Raw genomic sequence first — 11,439 nt, 5'->3', positions numbered from 1 at the left:
TTAGAATATGCAGATCTATGAAGTCACCCACCTCTTTCTGCAACCCAGCACACCAGATCACCTACGACTCTGCTCAGACACTGTAAAATTGATCTAATACTGGAGGAATTCAGCCATACATGGTCACACTGAGAACTGTAAATGAATAATGATAAAGAAAGTCCCAATATGGCTCCTTTGATTTGTTACATAAGAAACCCCAGAACCCTGAATCCATGTCTTTGAGGCCGTCCTCAGTAGACTGCAGTTTCAATATATAAATATTTCACTCATATTGCGTCTCTCAGCGTATCAGTAACACTATATGGACATATTAGCAAGATGAAAAAACTTGATTATGACTAAGGGGTCTTGTGGTTACAAGAGTTTGGGATCCAATGTGCATGTATGCTTTCTTTTCTTGTAAGTATTGCACTATAAATTTGGATTACATGTTCAGAATTTGACTTTTGAATTAAAGTAAATGTTCAGAAATCTTGGAAAACCAAATGATTCATGTTGCAGTTTCACAGCTGTCCACTGGTTGCTCAAGAATTATGTCATATGTCACCTCACTGCTAGGTGGGCGTGTTTTCTCCAGGTGTCCTCTGTCTAAAGACATGCATGGTAGCGGAACTAGTGATTCTAAATTGGCTACAGGTGTGAGTGTGCATGGATGTCTGTGTATGTGTGTTAGCTCTGTGATGGACTGGCGACATGTTCAAGGTGCACCATGAACGCCTTTTATCCAATGTCAGCGGAAATAGACTCCAGCCCCCCATGACGCTCCACAGGGTAAAGCAGGAACATCAGATTGATGGATGGACAGTTCTTGCTAATACATTACGACGCTTTGAACATACATTAGCATGATGGCTCGTGTGATTAAGGCTGTAGTCAACCAAAGAAAATCTTGGTCGACTGAATTGCACTCTTACAGTTTTTAATCTCCAGACAATGCACTCTACCTGCTAGCCTTATAAGCTAAAATGAAGTATAAATAAACATAAAAACTCATATTTGCAGCATATTTAGTCATTATATTAATGTATACTGAAATGAAAACAGACTCACAGCAAGCTAGCTGTCCATATTCATATGAGGTCTGAAAGTAGAACTTAACTGGTGATCCAGCACAAGAACTATTGAGAAGTTCCTTGCTGAGCTGTGATATACAAACTGCTGTTCGCAAAGTTAACGCTTGACTTTTTGGACATCTGGTTGAACAAAATGCTGACACACTGACAACTTATTTGACACGGTGTCAATTAGTTTGGAGTTGACTCTGAGTAAACATTAAAACTTTGCAGTCTCCTTTTGGTTGGCTGAGTTCAGTGCTGTGAAAATGCGGGTTGTCCGTTTCTCACACTGCAAAAATAGTGGAATAATCCCAGAGGGCTTTTCTTCTCATGAAAGTAACACCAGTTGTTGACTGATTAATAAGAAATGGGTTGGATAAGGGCAGGTCCACCAGCTGACCTGGACACTGCAGCCACTGTGTGATATGATCCATGAAATCACCACCAGCATTAACAAATTAGGGCTCTTTTATTTGAAATTGTTCACCTTTTACACACCGACAGTTAACATAGACAAGCCTTTTGTGGTCCCTCTGGCCCGAGACATGGTCAGTGATAATGTGTGCTGGATATCAACTGGGATGGCTTTTGATGGATGGAAAGGTCTCTCGCAGACACATCCCAACGCACACACACTCATACATATTCGGACTAGCACACATGCAGAAGTACACACTCGCACACACATACAGATATGCAAGGACGAATACAAAAAACGCACATTACGACACATACTAGCCATCTAACACGGTCTAGCCATCTAATGTAGACATCAACAGAGGAGGGGCTTAAAGTGCATACAGGAACAGAGGAGGGCCTTGCTCGCTCTTATGATTAGTAACAACCTTTTAAATTATGAGTGAGAGTAATCCTCCACTAAAGCAATGAACTTAGTGCCACGCTGTATCTTTACAAAAAGCATATCCACACTGCATTTTTAGCTCAAACTGTGCCTTGCATCATGAAATAATGACACTGCATAGTTCACGGGGTTAGTCTTTTACATTATTGCGGTACAATGTAGGTCCAAGTCCGGGGGCCGGGTATGAGGCTGCAGAATGGCACAGAAAGCATATACAGTCCAGTGAGATAAGAGAAATAAATCCAGCACAAACAAGCACCCAATGCTTCGCTGCTGCAAATGGAAAATAATCCATACAAGGAGAGGTGAGAAGTAATCAAGGTGTGATCATGGCACGGAGATGTTCAGTATCCCGGATGCATAGAAGGAGTACAGATGCTGAGAGGACTCCTTGGCCTGGTCTGGGTGACCCACATGGTTTGGTCCTTGACTGGAGGCTGAGTGCAGCTCCACCTGGGTCAAACAGGTCAGTAAGGGGCAAATAGGACTTGTGGGTGGGAGGTCCTGATAGGCCCGGGGGCCGGGCGGAGCAGTGCAGCGGGGAGGCTCTGTGTCTGGAAGAGGGCGGGGGTCGGGGTGTGATTGGTGGCATGGTTTGTGCGGTGTGTGAAAGAGTTGCTGATGGCGGCTGCAGCTGCTGCCACTGCTGCCAGGTGAGCAGGTATGATCTGAGCGCTCAGAGGCTGACACTGGCGCTCCTTCCCCAACAGCAACTTTATCTGCTGGAGAAAGACAACACACAGTTAACACAGCCAGTATGTACACAGGGTAAGCAAAATAATGGAAATATTTAAATGCTCCGCCAAGGAACGCAGCGGAGTTATGTGACGAAGGGCGTACATTTGTCTGTGAATCTGTCTGTGTGCAACATTACTCAAAAACGGACTAATGGATTTTGATGAAATTTTCAGGGAAGTTCAGAAATGACACAAGGACCACCTTATTAAATTTTGGCAGTGATGTGGCTTATAGTCTGAATCCACGGATTTGTTCAGCAAGATCTTGCGGCCGGTACGGCGTCACAGTATCTGTACATAACATACGCATGCACAACACATGCCTGTGCTCACGCAAAGTATTTTAAAAATGTATTTAGTTAGTGGGTCGATCTATATTAAAGGGTCAGATTCTATGTTGCCGTGATTTCTGAATACACAATTTGAGGAATGAACCGTCTTGGTGGAGTACTGTGCTCTGAGTGCTTTTCTTGTTAAAAACAATGTAACCAAATCAGCGCTGCAAAAGCAAAACTGCATTTTTAGAGTATCGTTTGAAATGTAATGCATTGCTTACTTAATAATCTGCAATTTGGTTTTAATAGAAGAAGCCACTCCTCATCTCAAACGTTACCACAGTAAGAGCAAGCAGCTGTACAAGAATCTCGGCTGAATATGAATTAAATGGGCAAAATGTGGATTTAATCAAGAATTAATGATCAAAGAAAAAGTAAAATTTATGAATCCCAACAGATTTTCTACTTGGTATTGGTAAGCTGGACAACAACCTATTCAAAGAGGACACTTCTGATTCTTGAGGCACGCGTTTGTTACTTTCTGACATTATATTGAACAATCAACCGCACCAGCGCATTTGTCAGCATCCTGCACACAATAAACGGCTGGTTAGTTAAAAATGTGGCTTTTAGCGGTTTGTTTGCTTTGCTGTCATTTCCCAGTCTGTTACTTGACACAATCCCTGCAACATGCTGGAGTCACAAACAGGGTTTCACTTGTAAATTTGATGTTTTACAAGAAGCACAAACAAACAGACAACAACAGAGGCTCTGCTGCTGCTGCAGCAGAGAGCTGAGGCCAGAGAGCTTAACAGAGCATCAAGCAGGTGCCAGAAATCAGCTGCTAATTGCTGAAACCGTTCCACATGATGTGCAAAACCAGAGCTGGTTTGAGAAACAGCTATGAAAATGTCAACCCCCTTCATTATTTTTCAGCTGTTTGCCCAGTGTACCTGTAAGATGGGCACCAGGGATGTGAGAAATGTGCCTAAATCTTATTAGTCAAATCACCCTAATAAGAAGGATTTAGTGGCAGCGCTTTCACATTGAAGATGTTCCAAAGTAAAAGCCTTTGATTTCATGTGGAAATTTGAGAATTGCTTTCAGAGTGAAGTCTAGTCGGTTTTAACTAGAAACAAAGAAAAGAAAAGGAATAAAAGAATCAAAGGCAAATAAGAAATGACAGTGACAGACAGGCTAACAGCACCCAACCTCTGGCAACAGCCCAAGCAGGTGAAAAGGTCACTGAAGTTATCTGGCTTAATCTTCTGTATCAGTGATGGAAAAGCTATGCTCTCACTGCACCAGTATGGCAGCACTTGTCATGGGTTATCAATCACTGAGTCAGGCATCGAAACCCTATGGGAAGCATTCTTTACTCTGCGCTCATCAGAGAAGCTCCTCTCCGTTAACTCAGTCAATGATGGGTTTCAGAAAAAGTCATTTCCCCCACACTGGTAACCCCTGTGCTTCGTCTCGGCAAACAGTGGGTGTGATGAATGCCGTTTTCAGATGCCTTTTGTTAGATGAAAAGTTAAGCTCTCCTTTATCTTTCCCTCATTGAATCCATATGGCTCTGTCATGCATCCTACTGATCGTGCGTCATGTGACACTCAGAGATCGACTTTACAACCCGCCTGGAGTGCAGGCCTGGATCCGCTACAAAGGACAGCGAGTGCCAGGAAGTTAAACAATCACCTCAGCAAAGTATTTCAGTGCACTTCTCTCATTCTGTGGTCTGTCAGTTTGCCTGACTCTAATTTCAACTGCTGTGAAGCCAAAGACCACACGGTGAGGCGGTCCAAATAAGTTAAAGAAGACATTTGCAATCACCTCTATGCTGTATTCAGCCCAGGTCTGCATTCCGCCTCAGATGAGCAGTCACACATGCCAGTTGTATCAATAAAATATCCAACTTTCAAATTAAATCCCATTGTTCCCTCCTACAGAGATTAAAGGATAGCTAAATAAATGGATGATCCAGTTATGAAAGCTGAGTGCAGTTGAGTAGACCGACCGCACTAACACTTGAGCAAAGATGAGCAAAGATGAGCAGGATTTTTTAAATTCTAAGTGCAGATTTTTCTCTCTCCCATAAAAACAAAGTAGGACTGGAGACACTGAACTGCAAAAACTGCAAGTGACTGAGTAGGAGAGAATGACAATGAAGACAGCTTCAAATATCAAACGGTAACTACTTCTCATGCGTTGATAAATCAGACTCCTAAGAGGCCATTTAGAGGTGAGTCAGTGTGATTGTTGAGTCGACTCCAGGACTCGTGTAGCTGATAAGATGGCTGAAGTGTGCAGTGACTCACCGGCTGCTTGGTCTGGCCTTTCTGCGGTTTGCTGTAGGGGCTGTATTTAGGTTTGGCTGGTTTACCTGCTGCTCGGTCTTTATGACGCCGACTGCTGATGTGCTGAAAAATGAGACAGACAACAAGCTTGGAATGAGCCAAAAGAGGGAGGCTTATTATAATACTGGTGTCAGCGTGTCACTTTACTGTGGGTAATGCAATATGCAAATGGACTTTTCACATTAAAATAATAATGAACAGAACAGGAAGGAGCACTGATTTTGCATTTCTGTCTGTGACTTTGTATACACACACACACATTTATAAAAAAAAGTAGAAAATTTTACTAATGATACAGCTTGTTGTTGGAGTTAGTTTGACTGCGTCTACCAAGACAACCCAGGGAGGTCAAGGCTGAAAAAATGAAAGCTGCGAAGACAAAGAAAAGCCAAGCTGCCAAAGCGGGCTTCAACGACGAGGAGGGAGAAGCTGGCTGACTTTCCTGTGAATGTGCATGACTGGTTCCAACTTTATGATGGCCGTCTATGTAACCATGGCAACAAAGGGGGGAAAAAAATCCGGATTTTAATCTTGCTGGCACCTGTTCACTAGCAGGTGAGCATCAGGCTAAATTTGAAACACCGAACACCAATGTAACCAGGCGACTGTAATTGTCATGTAAGTGGCTGGATTTGGAATTGTTGAATCAGAATTCTCCAGGGAGCTTTGACGTTTTATAGCAGTCTCATGGGAAATGCTTCATTTGGACATTTCTTGCACACAGGTGGTCTGATGGTGGTGCATTTTGTAGGACTCATCCTCTGGGTGCCAGGAATACCAGCAAATGTAATGGAAAATGAATTGGTTTTTAAAGATATCCTGTCAAACAAATGTGTAGGTCAAGGGTAAGGTTTTATTAGATGGTGGCACTAAAAATAATTATTCCTTAAACCAGTGGTTCCCAAACCCCAGAGTACGGACCAGTACTGGTCCGAGGGTCATTAGGTACTGGGCCGCACAGAAACCATAAATAACTTACACTGTTTCTGTTTTATTCATCATCTGAGACTGAATGATGTTTTACTTTGGCAAATGACCGGATTCTCTGTGCTACGTCTGTCTATGACTCACTCTTCATGCATGTAAAGACGCTTGTCTCAGTCATGTGATATGTTACCGCTAAAGTTAAACCCACAAGCTAGCTAGTTTCTTTGAGAAGAGGAAAAGGCCAGTGAGGAGAAAGACGAAGCCTACGACTTCCAAGAAAAATAAAATTGCATTTAACAGACAATACCAGGAGTCCTGCTTAAAATATGGATTCATCGGACTGGCGATTCCAATGCACCAATCCCGCTCTGCATAATACGCAGCAACCGACTCGCTAATAAAGCAATGAAGTCTTTAAAAATGCTTCGCCACTTGGGAAACTGAGCACACTGCAATAAAAGACAAGCCTTTGGAGTATTATGAAAGAAAAAAGCGTGAACAATAAGGACAGAACCAATTACTGAGGGCCACCACATCAGCAAATGTGAGTGCACCGAGAGCATTATTTAGTTGCTAACCGTATTGCTAAGGCTAAGAAGCCATTCATTATTGGTGTAGAATTGATCCTGCCCACCATTCGTTGCAGAGAAACAAGCTCAAGTCTCCTACTGATTCAGTGTTGTGGTGAATTATGGTTTTGCATGCACTTTATATTTGTTGTTGTGCGTCTTATTTTGAAGGCATGTTTAAACGTTACCATAGTGACCACAGAGCATTAGGGGGCAGAGAGGATGTTACTTATATTATGTTGTTGACACAATGTTACAAAGTCGCTGCTAATGAAGTTGCTTATGAGTACACAGTGGATTCATGTTTATTGTTATATTTCAAAAATACCATAGTTTTTATGCCCTAGACCCTACAGTATTATTTATTATGCAAATTAACCTGACAAACTTAAATATCAGGCTTAAGTCCTGTTACCAACTTTCCAAGTCCACAACAGACCTCACAATAGCATTTACTATACAGATTTACCTGACTAAATGAAATATCTAGATTTAGACCCCACATTATTATATACATTTCAAATTTACCAGACTAACTGAAATAGTTACTTTAAGACCCTACCATATAATCTAAAATCCTAGACTTGACTAACTTATCTCCTACTCTGCCCTCTGATTTAATTTGACTGTATCAGTTTTTTTATTTATTCAAAAAGCCTCGTTTAAACTGCATTTAGGTTTATCGTCCCTGCACTCCTGAAAAAAATACAATATTCAAACCTTCTTTCTTAGCAGTCTAAAAGGAGTGGCGGGACGTTCTTGTAGTAATATCACTCCAAGTATGCATGAAGTGTTGTGAAACTTGGTCAAAATCCATGTGTGCAATCAGATTTGTTGCTGTATAAAAGAATCTGTAAATGTGAATAAGATTTGTACATTTGTAAAGACATCTGCAAATTTGCAGAAACTGAATGCGAATCTTCTATCAGTGAAAGCTGTGAGGAGAAATCAGATGAAAAGGAGAGCTCAGTAAGAGGCGCAGCTAAAAGGGAACCGAAGAATTTGGCTTTTTTGGTCTAGAAAATGAAGCTAAATACTTAAAAAAAGAAAAGCATCTTACATTGAGTTTTTGAATGCACTCATTGGGAGAATATTTTATACATTTTTAATACAAATTTAAGACTTTCCAACTCTAACACGTGCGCAAATCTCTGCACACTATAAATTTGGAGATTACATTGAGACAAACAGATTTAGACACATCTTTGCAACTCTCCACACACATTTGCAAATAATATTGCAACACCAATACCCTAACGGAAGAGCAATTCCACAGAAATACTAGCTATTATTATTTGTATTAGTAATATTAGAGATGGCTGTGATGATTTACAGATGCCAGTTATGCCTGAATCTGATTCAGTTCCACTTATTGTGGAGAAACAGAGCAGCCAAGACCAAAAATACACCTGTTATCTCAAGGCAAAACTACTCCAGCTTCATAGGTTTTATTGTAAATAGAGCCGCTCGTGGTGAAAATGAGTACGGCTCGAGCACAGCAAGGTACGCTGCAGAGAGCTTTTACTAAATGGCACATTGTGTTTCCATGATAAATAAGAATTTATGTGGGTTTTCTGATGTAGAAAGACTATAAACAACCAGTGGATCCGAATAAACAAGAAGACAAGAATGCAGACTGACACATACAGAAATACTGTCCAACCTCAAGCCAATAAATAATTCAGTGTGTGTGTACATGTTGAAAACAAAAGGCAGATTTCTGGCTGTGCCTAAATTTCACAACTCTTTGCAGTGGATTTAACAATCACACTTTTCTTCTGGTTTCAAGCTGCAACTGAAATTTGTCATGCTGGATTCTTTTCAGAGAGAATCGCTGCCGTTCAGAAGTACTCAGTAAAAGTCCTCGCATGAAAAATTCATACAAAGCCTGTCTGTTTTCAGGGAGAAATCTCAAGGTTAGCTCAGACAAAAGCCAGCGGTTTTCAGGTATTGAAGATGACATACCCCCCCATGACAGAATGATCAGCAGCTATAAGAAAAGCAGATTTGCAGAGTGCCCCACGTCAGCTACCAGGATACACGGGCAGAGATTTCAGCCGAGTCAAAGAGATTTTAGTTTTCTTGCAACTGTAGATGGTTTAACATTATGTCAAAGCTGAGGGAGGCTCCATTTGTATTCATTTTTATGGCGTCATTGGACAAAAAATCCAAAATAACCTTTCAGAATAAAGTAATTCTCAGTGGTCTCAGAGGAAGCAAGATTTCTGCACCTCCTCTCGGCTCCGTTTTCAGGCTTTAGAAAATCTCGCTCATCAAGGGAGACTTCAGCCAATCACGGGGCTTTTCACACAGATCAAGTGAGAAAACACAAAGAGCAACAAAATCTACAATTAGAGTAGGACACGATGGTGCGGTTTGCTTTTTTTTTTGTTCCTGTCACACTTTTATTCTCTGTGGGCTCATTTTTCCCTGTAGTATAACATTCTGCACCTATATGGAGACTAGAAGCAGAGACAGCATGACAAAGAAAAATACAGTGCCATAAATCATGGGGAGAGACAAAAGCATTATTTATTCTCTAAGTTTTACAAAAAATGGATTCAAATAGAAATTTTGACTGGCCTGTTTAGATTTTCACAGCCTTTACAAACTACACAGATGCTGAATGTATCTTCCAACAACTTACTGACAGCATGCTCCTCTGTACACCATTTTTCAGATGCATTTATTTTATTTTTCAATTATACTTTATTTTCTTTTCAGTGTTGCTGTTTCCTCTGTGCTCTAATTAAACACAGCCTGCAGTTTATGTGAAAACTAGCTGCCTTTTTGCCACGTGATGGTTGATCAGAGCTGAGTCACACTGGCTCTGAGCTGTGCTGAGGAGCATAGATTTTTTTTTCACACAATTTTGCACAAACTGTTTATTTTTGGTGAATTTTTGAATGACGAAAATTGATGATGAAATATTTTAAGTTTATTTCTGTCTGTTTTTCCAGATTGAACCATATGTCCCATATGCTATGTTCAAAGGCCATCAGAAAGTGGAAATTCTCCTGTTTTAACTTGCCTTTCAAACAAGGTTTTGGCTTTCAGACTGAAGAGGAACCTCAGCAGTGTAGAGTTCAAATCCTGTGTGTAACCATAAACAAATGTTTGCTTTTATCTTGATTATTTTTCTGAGCCTGAAGTGTACATAAACAATATTGTAGCTGCAGGGGAGGGCTGTATTTTTAGGTTCTGGCTTTTTTTTTTTTTTTAAACAATCTGTTTTACATTTTTGCCTACTGCACCTTAAATTAGGAACATGTTTTCCTTTTTACTTCCTTCATTAAGTTTGTTTCTACTGGTGGAATCTAATCTCCTAGCCACGTGTGCTATTCCACCGGATTTCTTCAAGGTTTCTGGAAGAATTCATGTGCGTGACAGCAACTTAAAACAGGGAAAGCAGGATGAAGGAAGAACTCATATGTCTGTGCATCTGTGTATCCAACAGGAAGTGAATATTGACACTCTCTGGGGCTAAATCCATTTTTTCCTCTCTTTTTTTGACCTTTTATGCTTTTATTTGATGGAGACAGAGAGAGACAAGAAATATGAGGATGGAGAGCAGAGCGATGCCATGCAGCAAATGGTCCGACCAGCTGGGAATCAAACTGTAGACTTACTGCTTGGGGCATTAGCTCCCATGTGTTTTCTGCCCCAACCACTCAACTATCAGGTCATCCTAAATATGTAGATTTCTAAAGACGGCACAGCAGACTACTAATGAAACTCAGACAAATCGTGTACTCTCACAGTGGAGCCTCAACATATCCAAATCCTCTGAAGCAAAAAATGAATCCAGTCTTCAAGCAGCAGCTTCATATGGCACTAATATGTTTCAAACATGGCGTTTGAATTTCACAAATGTGGTAGTGGGTGAAGGAGAAATTTGATTACAGAGCAGCTGCAGGTAAATGCAGCTTTTGCAGTAATGAGGTCATTACTGTGCATGTAATTGTTTTCCTTCTTCAACCTGATTTCTCCATGCAACGCTGGTGTCCGCTGTGCTTTTCAGCGAATGGCAACAAAATTAAAATTACATGTTTAAGTTCTAACCCCTGCGCTGACTATCCAGTCATGTAATCTTGTGTGCCAAATATTTGTCAAAAACAATCATTCTGTGTTTTTGTATGGATTTTTCCCCCACCTGTTCTCTGATTGTAAACTTTAAAATAGCTTAGATGACTCATCTTGATTTACACATTTATTTATAGGAGTGCGTTTGGATGTCAGTCATCAAAAACATCATTTGCATTGCCAGAAAAGTGCGGCTGTGCTCCAGTTATTAATTTCCTCCTCATCCATCTCCTGCTGATTTACCATGGCGGGTGAGGAAGGTGTGTTAGCAGAATGTCCAACAGTCCTCTAAAGCTCCATATTGACCTTTTTCATCTGAGATGTTTTGACATATTACATCGGTGTACATAATAAAATTAATGAAAGCTGAATTCCACTTAGCGGTGTGATGTGCCGTATTTCTTGGCAGTGATTTTAGAGGTGACATATGCAGGTGGTATCAATGTTCTCACGAATAACAATAGTTTGCAAAATGCCAAACCAGTCCATCACAGGCAAAATGATTAATAATGTCAGATAATGACCAATGTAATTACTTTCTATGTGCTTTGATATTTGTACTGCAAGATAG

At 40.7% G+C, this 11,439-nt stretch overlaps 1 protein-coding gene across 2 annotated transcripts in view; it reads right to left on the bottom strand.

Moving 5' to 3' along the window:
- Positions 1–1,508: 1,508 nt before the first annotated feature.
- The window catches only part of znf385d (zinc finger protein 385D), a 91,672-nt gene continuing 81,741 nt past the window's right edge, over positions 1,509–11,439 (bottom strand). The window contains exons 7-8 of one of the 2 annotated variants that reach the window (XM_022193637.2): positions 5,251–5,352; positions 1,509–2,642 (exon numbers count right to left, since the gene is read on the bottom strand). In XM_022193637.2, coding sequence (XP_022049329.1) covers positions 2,388–2,642; positions 5,251–5,352 — 357 coding nt within the window. In that variant the 3' untranslated portion in view covers positions 1,509–2,387. The remainder of the gene's footprint in view (positions 2,643–5,250; positions 5,353–11,439) is intronic. The other variant, XM_022193638.2, reaches the window with a different exon arrangement.

This window comes from Acanthochromis polyacanthus, chromosome 12, assembly GCF_021347895.1.
Source record: "Acanthochromis polyacanthus isolate Apoly-LR-REF ecotype Palm Island chromosome 12, KAUST_Apoly_ChrSc, whole genome shotgun sequence".
NCBI lineage: Eukaryota > Metazoa > Chordata > Actinopteri > Pomacentridae > Acanthochromis > Acanthochromis polyacanthus.
Note: the sequence above shows the minus strand (reverse complement) of the source record. Positions and strands in the feature narration are given on the sequence as shown.